This window comes from Bacillus rossius (genome assembly GCF_032445375.1).
Source record: "Bacillus rossius redtenbacheri isolate Brsri chromosome 9 unlocalized genomic scaffold, Brsri_v3 Brsri_v3_scf9_2, whole genome shotgun sequence".
NCBI lineage: Eukaryota > Metazoa > Arthropoda > Insecta > Phasmatodea > Bacillidae > Bacillus > Bacillus rossius.
Window position 1 is genome coordinate 8,454,765 of NW_026962013.1, and position 21,746 is coordinate 8,476,510.

At 38.9% G+C, this 21,746-nt stretch overlaps 1 protein-coding gene across 1 annotated transcript in view; it reads right to left on the reverse strand.

Moving 5' to 3' along the window:
- The window catches only part of LOC134543022 (uncharacterized), a 199,321-nt gene extending 187,694 nt beyond the window's left edge, over nt 1-11,627 (reverse strand). The window contains exon 1 of the mRNA XM_063387712.1: nt 11,255-11,627. Coding sequence (XP_063243782.1) covers nt 11,255-11,455 — 201 coding nt within the window. The 5' untranslated portion in view covers nt 11,456-11,627. The remainder of the gene's footprint in view (nt 1-11,254) is intronic.
- Nucleotides 11,628-21,746: the final 10,119 nt, after the last annotated feature.

Here is a 21,746-nt window from a genome sequence, read left to right on the forward strand (position 1 = left end):
GGTGTCCTTTAAGGGTGTTTTTTTTTTTTAATTTTCGTACTCCTCGTTAAGCTGAAAGGTATTCACAACCAACCCGAGCCCCTCCCGAAACTCGTAGCCGGGTGCGCCACTGCATCACAGAGAGCTAGGTGGGTAAGGGGGGTTATTAAAGAACAGGGTATGGGAAAACAGTCCCAACGCACCCGGCGCAGAGGGTACATTCGTCATGCGCAGGCGCAATAACGACGCAATAAATGCCACATCCGTGAGAACCCGCGGCCCCGGGTAAAAGCGCGGGAAAAACTTGGGGCCGGGACGGGGGGGAGAAAAAAAACGCGGGAATTTTTTTTTCCCTCTCTCTCCCGAGGTGTAGCACTGCGGCAGAAGGCTGTTAATAATGCGCAGGTGAAATGTCTCCTCGCACCGTCTTTCTCTTCTTTACAGGTCTCGCGTCTCTCTATCTCTCTCTCTCTCTCACGCGTAGAGGAGAAGGAAAGCGCCTCGCTGGAATTTCAAAAAGCAATTATGCCAGCGGGTCCTCTCTCTTCCTGGCTATTCGTCTAGCACCGAGGCCGCGCGCGACTGCGGAATTTTTGGTCTGTTTCTCTCTTTTCCCCTTTTTCTTTTATTGCGCGCGCTGCTGAAGGATGGTTTCCCGATAGTCCGACCTGCACTTCGGGACTCTTCGGGAGGCGTTCGTCATTTTCCGCCGAAATCTTCAACGTGTGTGTATATATTGTGTATATAGATCGTTCGGGATGCTGTAGTATACAACTCTTTTTCTTTCTCTGTAATTGAATTAAGTTTTTTTTTCTTTCGTCCTGGTTTGGTTCTTAAAGTAACGTAGGAGTGCCGTAAGTGGGTAAAAAAAAAATATAGTTTTTATATCACGGGTGTAAAAAAAATTGTACGCAGCTCATACGTTGTGAACCGTACAGGCACGTGCACATATCGGTCAACAATTAAAACTTCGCGTGTGTTTATTGTCAATTACCACTTCATATCAAAGCTGGAAAAGATAGGGGGGGAAAGTGCCCCTCTCTATTGTGTATCCACCAAGTTACAACCCCCCCCCCCCCCCCTTTTCCCGTTTTTCTGTTCTAAACTGACTTCATGGAACGTGCGGAACGAGAGTTCTCACGAGCACTGGCGAGCGTGCTTCTGACAGGCTTCAAACTGCGAACCAGGCCGTTTCCCCCTCCCCTCCACCCCAGATATGGCGCCGTCATCCCGCTACCATTGAAGAGCAAATGTAATAAGTAAATAAAAAAAAAACTCCAAACCCCATTAACACAGTTTCAGAACTTGGGAGTTGTCACAAAATAAATGTAGTCCGTCGAGACGACAGAAAATATAAAAAAATATATAAAAAAAACTTTCCATGAAATGTGGGGGGGGGGGGGGGGGAATTACATCCTATAACAGCCATTTTTTTTGTGGACTCCAACTCACGATTATATATACATATATATATATATTTATTTATTTATATAAAAATTCTGGTCCATCATGTCAGGAAGCTAAGAGCAAGGTGGCTTAGAAAGCAATTTTATAAAATAAACAATTCCAAGTTGTGACTGAAATCAATATCAACACCAAAGCCTGCAGTAAGAGCATAAAATTAAACTATTCTTTTTTTACTAACACGAATTTTAATTTTGTCAATCGGAGTAATTTTCACCATTAAAATTGAAATAGTATTTTTTTTTTTTTTTTTGCGGTTTCGTATCGCTAAGACATCATAAAAATGGATTACTAAAGCGAATTGTCGTTACAAACGATATTTTCAAAACAATAAAAACTAATACTTGGCATTTGAACTGAGGCGAAGTCAGTGAGGATGGGTATGTCCATCGTTTCGGCACGCCTTGTCATATCTAAAGCCCTTGAAGATGATTGTAAGCAACAAGGTTTGCCGAAACGTCGTGCACGCTATTTAAGTCAATTTTCAGGACTCTAAACAATAAGCCAGTAAGTAGTAGTTAGTGATTATAACCATGAAAGCAAATTTTATACATATGAGGGAGCGAGGGGTGAAACAATTCTTTTAAGTGGCTTAAGATATCATTGGAGAATTTGAAAAGGCAATTATGATACAATTGATGATAAAATAAAACGTATGTAACAAAGTAAGCCTAAATAAAAACAATGACAAAAAAGTTAAAACTTATACAAATACAATACAATGCAAATAAAAGAAACTAATTAGTAAGAAGTATATATTTTTTGAAATTAAACATACAATATACTAAACATGACTTGAAGTATAAGGTATAAAGAACTACAATTTAAAAAAAATGAGATTATGACAGACGAAATTTATAAAGCTGAAAAAAATTTATTTAAAATCTATATACTATCATGATTTTAATTATAGCAAAAAATGTTTTGTGACCAAAAATTAAAAAAAAAAAAATAACCAAATACAAAAAATTCCTAAGATAATAATATATTTTCTAATATTATCCTCACACATTCAACCACAAATTATGTTACCACAGTCAAACCTGGGCGTGGGAGTTTATTAAATACCTGAGCGATGTCAAGTTTTTTTGACGTGATAACGTCTTATAAATCGATGAACGCCGGCTGCACGCATGAAAAATTGTCACGCTCCGCCTGAGCCGAGCGTGCAAGAACCGGCCAACCACCGTGCGAGAAAATCTTCTATAGTATAAAAACAGGTTAAGGCGGGCTTTTTAACTGATTGTCCGTGATTATATTTAAACAAATTATTTAAATTAAATTTGCAAAAACTGTAAATAATATTTCAAAATTTAAATGTATGCAATTTTTCATCAATGTTTTCTTATGACGTTATCACGTAAAATTATCGTCCGTAAACTGACTTTACAGACAACCCCCTTTTTTTTAAACAACTGAGCTCCTGCTGACGTTCTAATTCTGGGCGCGTGGCGGGAGCTGACAGGGGCGCGTGGTTAATCTCACGCGCAGCGCCCCCTGGCAACATGAGCAGTCGCCTGAGATAACTGCGCTATCGCCGATGTTATCTGCCGCTGATAGCGCGCGCCGCGCCCACGTGTTTCGACTAGCCAGCTCGGCCGTTCAACATCCGGGCAAAAGGCTATGTTTAGAGACCCGGAAAAATCGCGGATTCAATTCGCGATATCCTAAAATTGAAATAGTTATACACCAATGCTGCTTCTGCCATTGGCTCACAACTCATCTTCAGGACTCTGGGCCAATAAGAAACACGTAACCAAATCTGTGACGAATCACGGGCTACTACGTTGGGACGTCTCACACGACAGCAGCCAATGAGTTGGGTGACATTTTCCCGAGTATACATAGAGCTGTGGAGTTCATCCTAGCGGTCATTGATCCCGCGAATTTTTCCGGTCCCTAGCTATGTTCTGTCACACATTTTCCAACAAACCATAATCAAAGCTGACCAATAAACGCACTTAAAATGGTTTATTCGCAAGTCACCCAATGTCCTGTCAAGTTCCGCAGTTCGCACTCCTCACTGGAGGGGGAGCTGAATTGTTGCCCCTTGGATGGGCAGCCCATCAGGATTTTTCTGACAGTGGTGTTTTTGAAAGGTTGTCTGAGTCGTTGCCCCTTGTATGGGCAGCCCATCAGGATTTTTCTGACCTGTCCTCACACACACGGTCTCGCGCCACTCAGTCGCACTCTCACGGTCCCGTCGCTCCTCGTCGCGCCACTCTCATGGGAAAAAGGGTGGAGGGGTCCCTATCACTTTCTTCGCCGATGTCGCACTTCCCTTCACTCGCGGAACTCTCCGAACTCTCTGAACTCCCGCGGAGGCCGGCGTCGCTGCTTATATACCCGCTGCGTCCTTCTCGAAGGAACGAGAGCGGCTGTGACGAGTCGCGTCATTCCGGACCGATGCTCGTGGATGAAGATATGAATCAGCACACGAAAGGTAGACACATAAAACCTGTACAGAGATGACTCGAATAACCACAGCTAAGCATTATAATCTTCCTCTCTCTCTCTTTACTTTCTTGATGAAAAAAGCTAGTATGGCCATGCGTGGCAAAAATTAAAATTATATAAGAGGATGAAGAAATCTTGCAAAACCCAATAACAGAACGAGGGGGAAAAAAATATGATTTCTACCGTATTGCTTTAATGACATAGGGCAACGCAAAACTTACATAGCGTCGGCTTACTTCTAAAACCTTGTAACTCCAATTCCAGTCAATTTTACAGGAGAACTTATGAGCTTTTGGAGCATGGTTTCGACTGACAAAGATACGAGGTTTTATAATTTGTGAATAGAAAAGAGACTAAGTAGAGATGACTTACGGGGTTTTATCAGCATATGCACTATGAAAAAATAAAAAAAAAATACACCAAACACATCCGGAATATAAAACTGGGAAAATCTGGACTTACGAGGTTTTAGAAGTAAGCCGACGTAGGCTGTCCAGCTGTATAGGCTCTAAGCTAAAAGGTTAAAATAGAGATTGTCAAAACTGTTTGCAGTGATTATCGATTCAAGCAAAAAATAATGTTGCAGGTGGACAGACAGACAATACCCACAAAAAATATTTTCCAAACTGTAATATTTATATATTTGGTTCATAATGTACAAAAACTATCCTTAAATATTCTGTATTTCTACGATGATTTCCCACTGCAACTTTATTTTATGTATGCATACATTTGTATAACTCGATTTTAATGAGCTTTGATCGCTCTTAAGTTTATTTCATCAAGTGCTGCTTTCTGTGCATTAACAAGTGTGGGGTACTAGTTCAACGTTTACTCACTAGAGTGCATATCAAGCATAAAAAGAGCTAAAAATGTGCCCTTGATTTATGTATAATATAAAATAAGTTTCCATACGGCCAAAATTTATGTAAAAATATATTCTAAACAATTATATAGTATGTAGGAAGAGTTGGGCTATCAGATGATAAAACTAAGTTTGTAAAATTTGAAGACATGACCTATTTAAAAACTTAATCGTAAATTATGATGTCAAGTACAACAGTCTCCCCTAAATATGCTTTGTAATTAGTGTTGGTATTAAAATGGTGTACATTGTGTTTCTTTTTTACACCAGAGCTCATGTTATGTAATGTTTTTATCATCATAGATATTATTCTTTAAAGAGACGAATAATTTGTTTTTCGTCATTTTTTTACGAAGTATCATATAAAGAATGATCCACAATGAAGTAGTGAAAAAGAATGATTAGCAAACAAGACATTAATTTTTTGTTTTATATTTGTGATGTTGAAATTACATACAACTATTATCACCAAAGGCTTTTTCTGCTGTATATGTTTGTACTAAGGTTTTTTAAAAAAATATTTTTACGCAAACAACATTTCCTTTACTTTGAGTTAGACATGCTAATTATGGTCGTATAGTATAGAAAGATGTGAGCGTGGAAGAGCGTTGTACGGCTGAAACGCGCATTTTAATTTGTATGTAACCTTAGGTATTTACTGCATGTGAACAAATAATCTGAAATCTGAAACCTGAAACTGAATCTTAGTAGTTTTTTTTCTGAGCAAAATCGCTAACTTTAATTTTATTTTTTGACGTGAGAACATCTAATCAATCGATGAACTCCTATTGCACGCACGCACGAAAAAGTGTCCCGTTACGCACATTGTTCCGTTACGTTGTGTCTCGTTACGCTCATTGTACGCTTGCGCCGCATCTATCTCTCTTCAACTCGATTGGAACAACCATCGATTTGACTTTTTCGAGGCACATTAAACTTGAAACACTCCCATTCGTTTCCTACTTTTCCTATCATCGTCCTACCCTTAACAGAATAACACAGATTGGAAAAAGTTAAATATCAAACATGTATAAAAGTTAGAGGTAAAATAATCTGTTCGTTAAAGTAATAAACATATTTGAATTAATGAGTGCAAATAAAAGTGAAATTTATTAATTAAATTGTAGATTTCATTTCTCTCCTTCTTTGTATCCATACAAAATAGTGATTTCAATAAAAATGATTCAATTTTATTCATAAAAGTATGCAATCATTTCATCAATGTTTTGTTATGACGTTGTCACGTTAAACTATCGTCCGTAAACAGAAGTTACAGACAACTATTTTTTTTAATGTACCATGTTTTATAACGTACTAAAAAGTATAAAATAATTTCTCTAATCCGTATGAAGGATAAATCCATATATAGATTTCTAACTTTTTCTAAATTATCCTGAGAAAAAGAAGACAACAAAACATCAGGAAAAAAACAATGAAGAAGAATTACGTTCACTATACGATTTAAATTTTTACACCATACAATAACGACTAACTGGTAATTGATATTTAATAAGAAATAATAATTTTAATTTTTTTTTTTTTTTTTTTGCGTTTTCTTTATCTTTATCTCCACCTTTTCGTTTTCTTCTTTTATTTCACATTTTCATGCATTTTCATCCACTTCTGAGCTATGATCCAAATTTCAAGTATCTAGATCATCGGGAAGTTATGTATTTTAAAATCAATTACAAAATTCCACCCGGACAGACATACAACTAAAGAGAGTTAATAAAAAAAACATTGTAAAAACGCAACTCAGGAGAGAGATGATCCACAATGTGAAGAGGGATAAAGGGAGGAAAAAGAATAAGTAAGAACCAGAAAACTATTTCTACCAATTGATTGTGGACCTCCAACAAAAAACCTACATTGAGTACTTTAGTACTTCGTCTCATAGTTCCAGGGAATTACAAAAATGTGAAGGTTTCTAACGCGTTTTACGACCTCGCTCTCATTTTTGTTTTCCTCGAAAGCCATTTCCCAGATCCAATATGACGGTGTTGATCCTGTAGGAGGGCCCGGGGGGGGGGGGTGTAAATGCATTGCTTCCCTCCCCTTTTCCACACTCTCAAATATATAATTATATATATATATATATATATATATATATATATATATATATATATATAGTGACAACAAGTGATTGGATTAAAGTCGCACATGACACCTTTAAAGTCGATTAAATTTTTGAAGTTATTCTTAGGTCTGTTATGAAAAAATAATGAGAGTGGATTTTTTGACAATGTGCGCGCACCATGCAACGAAAACAGACAGGATGAAAATGATTTCACACAAAAAAAATTATATGTGCTTTTAAATCACATACTTTAGTGAATAATATTGAACACAAATCTATATATTAAATAATATGTATGTATTGTCAATATTAGTGATAGATATTGAGTTTATTAACTTTTTCATGTAAATTTTAAAGTGCATTTATGTAAGTGATATTATGATCACGTGTATAAAATTTATGTATTATTAATCATTGCATTATTATTTAACAAAATATATATTTATTAATGAAAATAAAATGAGAATATTTATTGATTTTCATTATTAATTAAAATGTATTTCTTTTATTTTACTAATCTTAATATTAATTCTATAAATGAGTGTATATTAATATTAACTATTTAATTATATTAACTATTGATATTACTCATTATTTATTAAATTTTTAATTTCATTGAATACATAATTTATCAACTGTATTTATAATATCAATCCAGTCCTTTTATTATTATTTATATTAATTATTTTCATGATAATTAAAGTTAGTGTTTTACTACACCAAATATGTATAAAATCTAACACGCGTACATAAGTACATGCACTAATTTTTTTAATTTACTCTTTTTATAGTGTTATTGATTGGTTTGACTTCTGTACACATAACATCAGAAATTCATAAAACTAGCTATTTAGCAGCTATTCTTCGTCTTAGTATAGGACTCCTCCAACAAAATGAATACTGTTCAATAATATCCAATCCAAAACCCTCCTGTCATACACCCCCATCACCTGCCCTCGCCTTCCAATGAAGAAAATAAAAATTCTAAGCTGGGTCTGCCACCACTTATGATGGGTGGTTCCAGGGTCTCGGAAACTAAGCTGGATCTACCACCACTGCTTTTGGGTGGTTCCAGGGTCTCGAATGCTAGGTTGAGTCTACCACCACTGCTGGTGGGTGGTTCCAGGGTCTCGGAAACTAAGCTGGGTCTACCACCACTGCTGATGGGTGGTTACAGGGTCTCGAATTCTAAGTTGAGTCTGCCACCACTGCTGGTGGGTGGTTCCAGGGTCTCGAATGCTAGGTTGAGTCTGCCACCACTGCTGGTGGGTGGTTCCAGGGTCTCGAATGCTAGGTTGAGTCTGCCACCACTGCTGGTGGGTGGTTCCAGGGTCTCGGAAACTAAGCTGGGTCTACCACCACTGCTGATGGGTGGTTACAGGGTCTCGAATTCTAAGTTGAGTCTGCCACCACTGCTGGTGGGTGGTTCCAGGGTCTCGAATGCTAGGTTGAGTCTGCCACCACTGCTGGTGGGTGGTTCCAGGGTCTCGAATGCTAGGTTGAGTCTGCCACCACTGCTGGTGGGTGGTTCCAGGGTCTCGGAAACTAAGCTGGGTCTACCACCACTGCTGATGGGTGGTTACAGGGTCTCGAATTCTAAGTTGAGTCTGCCACCACTGCTGGTGGGTGGTTCCAAGGCCCCGGATTCCAAGTTGTATCTGTCACCTTCATAAATATTTGTTCACTTAGATTTCCTAAACATTAACCTGATTGTGGTATCAATTCACAATACTGTTGATTATCACTGCGTAAATCCAATTTTTAATTATGTGTGTTTCATGTTATCAGTGAACGAGAACATTTATCAACTATTATCTTTATCAGTATCAGTGTTAAATCATAAATTATCCTCGGACTGAGTCAAGCGATAATAAATGCCGAGCGGTGCATGCGTGAAAACCAAACATCTAAAGAAACGGAATACGGTGACATCCCTTCCAAAAATACTCCACACAAAAGTGACGTAAAAAAAAATTGGTTGTCTGTAAAGTCGGTTTACGGAAGATAGTTTAACGTGACAACGTCATAACAAAACATTGATGAAATTATTGCTTACTTTTATGAATATAATTGAATCATTTTTATTGAATTATCACTATTTTGTATGGATACAAAGAAGGAGTGAAATGAAATCTACAATTTAATTGATAAATTTACTTTTATTTGCACTCATTAATTCAAATATGTTTATTACTTTAACGAAGAGATTATTTACACTAATACTTTTATACATGTTTGCTATTTAACTTCAAGATCGTCGAGAATGTTTTACGCTTTTTCGCAGTTACAGTTCGTCGTGAAATTAAACGTAGAATTTAATAAAAATGCCCTTGCAGTTAATAAAATATGTATTAGTAAGCTTAAGAAAGAATTTTGGCCTTTATCTCCAACCCAGACGCTCGTGGTGCGCTGGGGCTGAGATTAAAATTCGTAGAGAATATTTTACGTTTTTATGTCTTCCAGTGCTCAAAATGATATGCCATTGTGGCCCCGGGCACGAAATTTTATTTATAATTAATTAATAATAACGCCCCTCGCGATAAACAAAGGAAAATATGTATTAACGAGTGCCTGGTAGCCGCGGAAGCCTGATTTGTTCGGTTCACGTCCGTCACCGTAGATGAGAGAACCGTAGGGAAATAATATTATTTCGTTTTTATAATACGATTTTACAACAAATACGCATCCCAAATACACCAAACGTATTTATAATGTGTTACAATATTTTTTAAAACATTGTGTAAAAGATACCGGGTGTAATTTGAATTATTATGTGTAACTGTAAAACACCATTGTTCGTACAATAACGTATTTGAAAATTCAACATTACTTTTAAATAACCGTACCGATTGTGCTGAAAATCGGTGGACGATCGTGGTGGACGATCGTTAAATTACATAATATTAATAATTCAAACGACGAAAACATGATTGAAAAGTCAAATCGATGGTTGTTCAAATCGAGTGGAAGAGAGATGCGGCGCAAGCATACAATGAGCGTAACGGGACACATCGTAGTGGGACAATGTGCGTTACGGGACACTTTTACGTGCCTGCAGACAGCGTTAATCGATTTATTAGACGTTGTCACGTCAATAACACTTGGATGGGGAAAATGTTAGTTTCGGTAGAGGTGAAAAAGCACTCCGATCTTTACATTTGCTCTTGTGCGCTTATTTACTTAACCCTGGACGCGGTTATACGCAACGCCAAATTACTTCGGGTGAACAGGTTTAAGTAAACATGTTCACAAACGTGAATGTGTACGGGCTACGGTCACACGACACGGCAGTTGGTATAAGGTAGTGTGTTCAACTCCCAAACCGAACGTCTACTGCCATCGAATGAATGTGTTGCGGATCCTATTATTTATTTGAGTGGGTGTACCTCTGTCAGAGAATTACAGTCAGGATCAATTAAAAAAAAAAAAAAAAAAAAAACATTAAAATATTTACCTGTCGATATTTTTATGGCAGACCACCTAGCACTTGTGCCAGGAACATTCTCCATCTTGCATTTTTCGCAGAAAGACTGTTTATTCTCTCAACACTCAACAGCCAATCAGAGGCTTATGTAGAAGAGATGTCGTTATGAACTACTTTGCCAACATGTTATTTCTGTAGCTCCTACTGCAGTGCTCGTTTCTTACAGAAATAACTGTTCCCCATGCAGACACACTTTCTGCAGCATTTAGTCTTTTCCTGCTAACACTGGAAATGTGAAGAAAAAAAAATTACGTAACACACAATTAGTAGTACTAAAGCTTGGATGTTACTGTCTTTTAAACGTTTTTGAAACTGTTCTTTTTTTACATTATTTTTGGCGTAAAACATTTATTCCTGTGTAATACTATCATCTCCATGGATTTGTCGTCAGAAAATTTCATTCTCGTGCTTGCAATTCGAACAATACGTGAAGGAAAGAGAGAAGAAACCAGAGAAGAAGGTTTAGCATTGTTAGGTATTCTCTTGCCTTCATCGTCAGTTTATTTGGTAGGGTTGAACACAGACATGTATAAGCAGATAAAGATAAACAGTACACATCTGGCCTAAAAACAGCAGTACCAGAAAACCAAAATAATCCACATGCAGAGCATTCCGTACAACAAGAAGGATCGCGAGCCTTCGCGGTCATTGGCTTCTGTGTTGTATTCCGCGTCGAAGGCGGAGATTTCGCCGACGTTTCGGTCGACCGTGCTGTCGTCATCGTCAGTATAGCAACAGCAGCAAACCCTGACTGCAAGATCGACCGGAGCATCGGTGAATTCTTCGCCCTTCGACGCTGCTACAACCCAGAGTTACATTATGTTGCGGGAACGGATTATTGCTGTGGGCTAAGAACTTCGGTTCCCACGACGCCGTGTGTTTCACAGGGCTCATGCAGAGAGGCTTACACCCCTCCCCTCCTGCTCACCTTGTTCGGGTAGCCGTTGTACCGCAGCAGCTTCTTGCAGCACTTGCCGCGGTTCTCGTAGTAGAACATCTGCACCATGGCGGCGGTGGGCGAGGGAGGCGGCTGCTGCGGCGGCTGGGGGCGGCGCCTCGCCAGCGGCAGGCACAGGCACGAGCAGCAGGCGGCAGCAGCAGCAGCGCGCCGCTCGGGGGCGTCGACCATGCCACCGCCCGTTCTTGCGGCGTGTGTGTGTGTGTGCGCACCCTTCTCCTTCAGCACCGCCGCGCCATGCTGCGTGCGCGGCTCGCCGCCTTCGACTGCCGCGTGCCCGGCCGCCGCTGCGCGCTTATATAGCCTCGCTCGCTCGCCAGCGCCGCCGCGCTCCGGCGATCCTTCCCCCGGACCCCGGGGCGCGCTACTGCGCCGAGCGCCCGGCCGCCCGGGTGGGGGGAGCGGAGGGGAGGACCTCGCGCATGCGCACAGCCGCCCGGCTTCCCTGGCTGGGTGGGGGGAGTGTTGTGGAGGGGAGTACGTCGCGCGTGCGCTTTGCCCCTCACCGCCTTCTTCCGTGTACCTTCTCCGGCCCGGTACGTAGATATGAAGAGACACACACACGTGAGTGGGAACATTTTCCGGGAAAATATAACCACATCACCACATGTATATATATATTTTTTTTTTCAGGAATTTTTTTTGTTACCATTACGTACGTAACTTAATGTACGTAATTTGATATACATTTCCTATACAGTCATTTATTTTCTTCAGATTGGTAGATACTGTTTAGTTCTAGATGTTATTTTTGACATACGTCATTGCCGGTCACACTGTATGTCATAAGACTCCTCAATAATGGAAAAAAAAGATTATGAAAATTACAAAAAAAAAAAAAAAGATAAACTTGCAAACACACAAAAAAAAAAATTAAAACATAAGCAGCACATAAAATTCCGCGGTAGAGATTATTCAAAAAATCAATATAACACAGGCGGACGCAGTGGGCTTAAACGCCGAAACAGTAACATGCATAAATCAGTGAAAATCAGCACAAACCCGACGATGATACTGAACAGATAATTTGGACAACATAACAGTTGCGCCGTTTCGGAACTGAGATCTGTTCCCGGCTCAGGTTGATTGCTTAATGAAGCAACCCCCATCTATTACTCTAGTAATTAACTAAAATTGCTACAAACATCTTAATGGGGTTGTCCAGTGTTCGCCAACAAACAACATGTGTCGCTTTGCAAGTGACAGTAGAGGCATGAGTACAACTGGCACTAATATTATTAACTGTCAAATTTTAAACATTTAGTTAAATGACAGAAACTTCACTCGCCGGCAAATCGTTCGGATTAATTAGAACTAAATCTTAAGTTGAAGAATTTGGCCGAAAAATGAGTAGAAATAATTTTGAAAATTATTAATTTGAGCCACTAGGAAATACTGCAAACCACCTGTTATAATCTGAAAGACAGTAATGAAACATTTAAATCCTCTTATGGTTTTAAAATTGCGACCGTTTCTATTCGTCTGGCACGCAAGTTGTTTATACAGCAACAATTATATTTTGCCTTCTCTAGTATCTTTGTTATAATAGCTTTTGTTTCCCTTCGTCTGATTACAAACAGCAGATGGAATTGCAAAATAATCCGACTTGAGACCTTTCAAATTTCTAGCCGTCACCGTAGCCAGTATTTGTAGAGAGAAATGTAGTATCTTCATAAGCTTCAGTCAATTAAGGAACTCGTCAGAGTTGTGTTTACATTCATCAAGTATCTTATTTAAGTCAAACTCGAGATTTGCCATCGCTAGAGACAAAACCTTTTTTTTTTTATCGATTTCTTTCATTTCCTTTACATTTTTGTTTCTGTATTTCTCCATTATCTCTTCATTCGCAAGCCTTTTTACTCAAAACTTTTCGCGAGTGTTTCTTATTATTTTACCTGTGCAATAAAATATACTTTAAAAACATGATTCAAAACTGGGAACATCACATTTCTCTGATACCAAGAAATGGCTTACTTTTTTTAGTTTCATTTTCATTAACGCTCTTGTGTATACAGTAAACAAATCGGTTAACTGTAGCTTATTTTCCCATCCAATTTTGAAAGATTAAGCCACGAAATTTTTTTCTTCCTCAGCTTTTTTCTTCTCTGCATACAACGTCATGAGAACATTCAATTATTTATCGATTTCAAAATTTTTGCCCTTTAATATTAAACTTTGAGAAATCAATTTTAAAACGTGCGATGAAAATCATCGGTCACTTTTTATCAGAACAATTTAGTTTATGCATTGGCGTTAAAAGCTCTTCTACGTCAAATATTCTCTTCTGCTGAAAATAATATTCTGTAAATCACATTTTTGCGAGAGCTTAAGCCGTATTAGTAACAGATTTTTTTAATCTTCCTCGGCCTCATAAACTAGGAGTTGATAGTTCTTTTTATTTGCGCTCCTTTGCTGTTTCCATAACTTTAATCACATCCTTACGTTTACCGTACCGTTTGGAGATGATGAAATATTTTATTCAACATTTTCCAGAAGTATATCTCTTGGCGTGTACGATATATATATATATATATATATATATATATATATATATATATATCCGTTCCAGAGCAGCAGAGCGCGTAGTGATGCTGAAATGCAGACAAAATACCAAATTTATATGCGCGAAACCACGAGGTCATATTTCCCCGATCGACTGAATTCCCAGGATACAGACAATTGTAGTTTTTTTTTTTTTTCTTGAATAAAACGTTAACAAATAATGACCGGAATCAAAACAACACGTCGCACGTAGAGCAATCGGATTCGAAACAATTTTTAAATTAATAAATTTTTAGGTTCGAAGGTTTTGTTTTTTTTAATCACCATCCAGGAGAAAATGAGTATTTGGGCCGCGCGTGTGAAATTACAATGGCACCTCGTTTGTCCTCGGAAATACAAATCGAACGTTTGATGGTCTCCACGTTTCGTCGCATCGCACGGGGGCGGGGTTTACAGTTGGCGCAAATGTTTTATCGCCCAGCGACCTGGGTTCGGCGGCCATCAGTTAAATTAACTTTTAAATAAAAATATAAAGGTGAATTTCGCAATTAAAAAATAAATAAATAACGGTAATATAGAGCGTGATTCGTGTGCACGGGATTTGACCGACATGATTTCTAAATTGATTAACGACCAATCGTATTTAGTTCGTGCGCGCAGGAGTGAAATAATACCAAAGTTTTAATTTATGTCGTGAACACACGGTGTAGTGCAAACAACCAACGAAAGCTCAGTAGGGTGCACTGGGATCGGAGCTGGATATTTTAATTGTTCATATAAATATATTATGGAGATAATATCACCGACATTATTTAATTTTTTTTTTTTGGATAATTTCTGGTCAAACATATAAACCCAACGATAAGCCTAAACAAGTATTGTGGACAATAAAACGACGACAGCACAGACGAAGAACACATATCAGACAGCACAATAATTCCGTGGAAGGCCAATCAGGGGAGTCCTCGTCTGCCATTGGCTGTGCTGGGTGAGCATGTGAACCCCTTGTATTCCAATATAGTGATGCTGCCATTAGAGTCCATCAGGGATGCCCCATCGAGGTGTATTATTACCCAGGTGGGAGTAGGCTTAAAAGTATAGAATTACATATATAGTGAATAAATATAAGTTACAACACAGGGACAAATAGGGGCAGGCATTTTTCGCGAATAAATCTGAACACTTATTAGACTGCAACAAGGTATACCCGCACCAGGGGTTTCTTCCTTGTGATTGGCGGTCTGTCTGCTAGATAAGTCGTTGCCTGTTTTTGCCGAGCCACTCAGGACACGTTTGCTTCCGCACTGAATTACTGTGATTGGTGTTGTAACAGTAGACATGCGCCTGAAAGAAACTCACCCAATCACAAAACACAGACAATGCTACAGTGTTTTAACTTATAACTAATCTCGGAATCTTTTCGCGAAATATACATAGCCCTAGGGACAAACTTACCAAATTGGTATAAATAAATAAAAAAGGGATGGCTACTGCTGTAAATAAATAAATAAAAATAATAATAAAACCTAAAAATAAAAAAGTGTCATAAAACCTAGGAATAAAACAAATAAAAATTTATAAAAAATAAAAACCTAGTAATGCATCGTTAATTAGTGTATAGCTGCTCTACCGACTGGCCATCTTCATAGGTGGTGGTTTAGAGGGCAGTCAAATATGTACTTAGCTTAGTACTAAAAGTCATTGAGCAATAGCTGTAGGTTCTATTGTATCCCCTAGGCCTGAGGTGACCAGGTACTCCATATCAAACAGCTAAGGATACCTGGGCGGCACTTATCACTAGTGCAGGCACAGGGACGCAAGCAAACAGGTAAAAAATATATATATCCCATACTCGCAATATGTACCACACAATAACGTTAAAATTTCGTTGGAAAATAAAGATAAAATTTAAAAAACTTGTATGTTAAAAAATATATTATAAATTACGTTTTATCCTTGAAATATAAAAAAAAATTAACACGTCACGTGACCATGTCGATGACAACTTACATGAATTTACTCCCTATCCAAACCTTCCCATAGAAGTTTTCACTTCAAAAATGTGTTTGATATCAGTCTTGTTGGTACCTGAAGACGGGAACAGATGCCAGTTCCCGAAACGTCGCAACTGTTTGTCATAGAGCATCTACTATGTTGGTCGGTACTGTCATTGTGTTGTCCATAATACATTTTTTTTTTTTTTAGTTTATCTTTGGGTTTATCTGCTTGTGTTTATGTTTTCATTTTTTTTTTTAAATTATTAATTTGTGTTCTTGAAAGAAAAAAACGTTTTCCATGACTAACAGTGCAAAACTGCAATGTAGTACGTCCAAGAAATTGTATGGAATCGAAACTCCCCGTTGCGTGAATCACTTGAAGGAACGTGTTTCCTCGGGGGTTTAGTGGCTGTGTGTGTGAGGGGGTTGGGAGGGGGTGCTGTTCGACGTGAACAGCGAACAGTGGCGGACTGTTCGCGGCGCCGACGGCCAATAAACGTCAGGCGCTCGTCCCTGCGGCGCCCCCGGTCGGCGACGCGGCAAGGGGGGGGGGATAAATGCGCGCTGTTGTGCGAACGGCGCCTCTCGTAACGAGGATGTGTACACAAGTGTTGGAGGATGGGAGAGGAGAGAGAGAGAGAGAGAGAGAGAGAGAGAGAGAGAGAGAGAGGCCATGTTGGCCCAGGATGTGGCTGTTAGCGACACAGCCCTACGCCGCTCCAGACTATCGTCCGCAGACAACTGTTACAATTACAATACACCACCTAGATCACCTTGATTAAAAAAAAAGGGGGGGGGGTTGTCTGTAAAGTCGGTTTACGGCGATAATTTTGAGTGATAACGTCATTCGAAAACATTGATGAAAAATTTCATACTTATTAATTTTCAAATATAATTTACAGTTTTTCTTTCAAATTTAATTTAAATAATTTGTTTAAATATAATCACGAACAATTATTTATAGAAACAAAACTGAAATAAAATCAATGTTAATAAATTGTTTATTTGAAATGACGAAATTGAACCAATAAATCATTTTTTTTTTTTTAAATTGCTGCTTTTCAAAAAGCCCGCCTTAACCTGTTTCATATTATAGAAGATTTTCTCGCACGGTGGTTGGCCGGTTCTTGCACGCTCGGCTCAGGTGGAACGTGACAATTTTTCGTGCGTGCAGCCGGCGTTCATCGATTTATAAGACGTTATCACGTTTAAAAAAAAAAACACCCTCGTTGATTATGCTAGGTTTTAGTTTTCCCCAAGTTTCAAATATTTTTAATAGGTTGTTTAAAAAAAATGTCGGCAAGCCAATGAATGGATTAAAAAAAAAAGTTCGACGTAGCTGCTCCGGCAACGAATTCTAGCGGCGGCCGCGGGAACTTATGTGCGATTCGCGTCAAGAAGTGTGGTTGAAAACACAAAATTTATCACGCTCGGCATGAGAACACGTGAGTTTGCTCGTTACCTTGGCCGGGGGGGGGGGGGGGGAGGGGGGGGGGGGGGTTTAGACGCCTACGCATCTCTGGCGAATACTGAAAGACTCGCACAAGATTTTTTCTTCTTCTTAATATTTCAAATGTGCCACCTTCTGGCTTCACTGGTCGTCGTTTGAGGGCGCGGGGAGCGGGCATGTGTCGTTTTGCCTAAAGGCGTTTTGCCTGATTTTTGGCAAAACGCCGTTTAGCAAAACGCCGTTAGGCGAAACGCCGTTAGGCAAAACGCCGTTAGGCAAAACTCCGTTAGGCATAACGCCGTTAGGGAAAACGCTTTTTTCTCTTTTAGGCAAAACGCCATTAGGAAATTCGGCGTTAGGCAAAACGACGTTTGGCAAATCGCTTTAGGCAAATATCCTTTAGGCAAATAGCCGTTAGGCAATTCGACGTTAAGCAAAACGCCTTTAGGCGAAATGACTTTAGGCAAATCGCCGTAACGAATTCATGTTTAGGCAAACCGCCTTTAGGCAAATCGCCTGTTACTCCGGGGAGGCGAGGCGCGCTCAGCGCGACCTCTAGACGACCTCCGAGGGCAACACCAGCAGGGGCGCCAACGACGCAACAATGGCGAGAGGGGGTTTAAGCGAGGATGTTCCCCCATCATCCTTCTTCTTGGTCAGGGGCTCAGGGAAATGAAGGGAGGGGATCTGGCCGGTCATTCAGCGACACTTGAGCGGCCCGTCGTCGGTCCATTGTCCGCCTTTCATCCGACCAATCGCCGGCGGGGATGACACACGAGCTCTCTCCCCCCCTCCCCCTTGCCTGGTCTGTGGCGTGTACGTGCGACAATCCGCCCACATTGTGAACTGCGATTAAGGGGCCCGCCTCGTCAGGGGTGTGTGTGTGTGTGTGTGTGTTAGTGAGGCGGAATGATAAGCGCGACGCTCGATGGTATTTCTAACGCAGTATAGCCTCTAAACGCAAGGCTCTGAACTGACGCGCAGTCTTCTCGTCGTCACAGGACGACTGTGAAATTTGAGCGGCGACCGTTACATTATGTGGCCGAGAAATGAAGATGAAGGTGTAATGCAAGTCCCTTAAGTGCTTCCAAGAACCTGGACTGGTTGTTTTACGCCTAAAAGTTATTCTGAAAACGTGTGTTTGAGACATTTTAACTCTTCTAAAAATACATTTTGAAAACTTAATCCGAAATCAAAAGTACTTTTCGGCAGCGAACTCTTAAATGCTTTTCGTAAGCAGACCCCACTCGGATATCTCGAGTAGTTTTGAAATCGCGTTGTTTTTCCTGAAGCTCTGCGCACCGGTGTGTGCAGGGGTAGGCGGGGGCATTAACGACTCGTCCTCTTCGAGTGTCGACTCGTCGGAGAATCGTGTTGACGGGGTAGTACCTTATCCCAAATTATCATGCTTCCATTATTTCTTTTTTGCTCGTTACTTTAAATAACCACAACCGTGAGTTGTTTATAAAATGTTTTATATATATATATATATTTTTTTTTTTTTTTTTTAGAAACTTAAAAGGCCGAATTTTGTCGACCCTAGCGTGAACTAGGACCATGTAATCGTGCTGTATACAGTCTTCAATTATTTGTCTGTGTGTAACCTTTGACAAGTATTACATAATTTTTTGTACGTCAGTCATACTTTTTTTTAAAAAATTGTTTTCCCCACAATCCTACAAACCTGAGTTTTTTTTTTTTTTTGAGAAAACCAAAATTGTTTTAATATGACTCTGCACAACACCGATGTGAAATTTATTTTCACGGTTAAATTTTTAAGCCAGTGTAATTTCGCTTGGTAATGTCGGTAATCAAGTAAATTTAAGGAAACCCCCTCCCCGCAGGTTTGTTGGCTGATTATCGTCCTGAAATACTATTTTTAATCATAAATTAATTTAGGTTATGAAATGCAATATATTTTGTTAAGAATATTTAATGGGCCTAAGAAAATTACATTTTATGTTAATTTAACGCGAATTGTTGATGTAAATAATAACGGTACTTATATTTTTTAATTTAATTAACTAAAAAATCTAATATCTCAACAATTTCTTACCACCATATGGTAAAAAATATGACATCTTCCAGTTCCGCAAATTGCCACTTTACTCTGCTCTGATTGGTTGTAACACCACGTACCCGTAACAGAAATAACACATATTCATTTCCCTGCTATGCTTACGGTGTTTGGTTGTGTCATAAACATGGCGATCAAATTACGAGCACACGACGCATGTTCTTAGATACTGTTATGTTTGTTTGAAAATTATAAATCAACCCTAGTAGACAAAAAGCGATCGATAATTTGACAGTTCTACATCTTTTTGTTTTGCATATATTTTTTTTTTTGTGTGGACGATTAATGCGTCTTTTTTTTCATAACTGAAGTTAAGCACTAGTAATGTTAATCATACTAACGGTTTAGGAATATCAGTGTTGTAATTGTTTCGCCGCTAGACAGCGGTGCGGTTCGACCAACGAGACACATTCATTTTCAGAGGCTTAAATCTATAGTTATTTTATGTACGTATATAACTCATATTCTCAGACCATCGGAAACAATGTTAATAATAGTGCAAACTAGAGAGAGAAAGAGCTTTCCATTTCCACCCTTCAGAGAAATAAGAATCGTTCTGGAATTTTCTTTGCTCGAGGCCCAGACAGTCAACATTCGCGGGGCTGCGAGTTATTTGCATTTCATCCGCGGATGACGGTCTCTCTCCATTCCGCCAAATGCGATCATGTGTAAAGACTCGAGACCCGCGAGAGAGCAAGAGAGAGAGAGAGAATAAGTTCCTTCGCTTTGATGTAACGGGGGATCTGCAACCGTGAATATTTTACGTCAGAAAACCCCGTCTAGTTCATAAATATGTATAGCGCATTTATTTTGCAAAAGGGGGGGGGGGGGAGGGGGATGACACAAATGGACTAGAGATTTTCGTGCTATTTAAAATTTTTGATCACTTTTTTTTTCTTTCTTTCTTTCTTTCGATGTCAGGCATAAAGGAAACAAGCAACAAAAAAAAATAAAAAAAGAAGTAATGAAACAACTTTTCTCATCTTACTAATTTTTGAAATTGCGGAGGAGAACTTCGGACCCTTCGCAGCGAGTTGGCTGAAACATTCGCGAAAGAACGTTTCGTTCTGTAATTATTCCTTTGTGAGGCGCCAGGGGCCCAAAGAGCAAAGAGCGATTTCATTGGCGCGAAGAACATGGACGAGAGAGAAAAAAATGGGGTGGAAATAGGAGTTGGGGGGGGGGGGGGGGGGTGAAATTTTCTTCATTCTTTTTTTGCCGTTTGCGACGTCGCTCGATGAATTTCGTTCCGCCCGAATTCCTACGCATTGTTCCTTCGACCCGAGTTCCAAAGTTTTCATCGGGTTGTTCGTGACTGGATTTCCTCCTTTATCCCCTTTTACGAATGCGCGTAAAGGGAAGGGGAAAACCACTCACCGGAGAAATGTGCAATGCAGTCCATTATTTACACATGCACTTTCGATGGTTACCTCTCGTGAAACTGATGTCATCAGAGGCGGTAACACGCAACCAGTAGTGGCCTTAGACTTTCCGGAGGCCTTAGACTTTTATGGAGGCCCTCCCTTGAAAAATTTGAAAACGTTTACTGTTTCAAACAACAATGTTAACCCAACCTCTAACTTAAATATCTACGATGGTTTTGCTAATTTTTTCTAAGATATTTTCATATTCTTTCCTGATGAATTATCCTCACGTCAGTTTTATAAATGCTTGCGAACAAATTTCCCGTAAAGTTGCGTCATTTCACGTAGCAGTAAAATTATTTTTTCAATATTATTTTTTCTAATAAGAAATCATGAACTGAAATAGGTACTGACCAGCACATTAAGTGACAAGATAAAAAATTAATATTCCCCCCCCCCCCCCAACAATATCAATATTTCTAACCGAACACTACACATAGAAACAAAAATGAGCGCGTGAACTTATGCACGCGCGTTAGGAGTTACACTTTAATTAAGTTACACTTTAATTTTGCATGCAAATAATTAATAGATATAAAATAATTAAAGGACTGGATCGATATTACAAATCCGGTTGGTAAAGTATAAATTTAATCAAATTAAAAAAAATTTAATAAATACTAGGTGATTAATATTGATACAACACGTGAATACAATAAATTAATGTATAAACATAATCGTGCTAAATTTTAATAAATACCAATAATCAATGAATTGGTTAAATAACTATTTTAAATTATTAATTTGAATTATATATTTAAAAATGTAATAATTAATCCATTATAATGCAAGTAAATTATACATACGGGAACATTATTATCACTTACGTTCACAATAAATATAGTTTTTGATTATATAGACCAGTATTCAATATAAACCACTGAAGTATGTGATTTGAATGTACAGATGTAATTTTAATTTGTATGTATCTAGTATTTTTTTTATCCTGTGAAAATTTTGTAGCGTGGTGCGCGCGCATCATAAAAATTCATTCCCATCGTTTTTTTTCCTT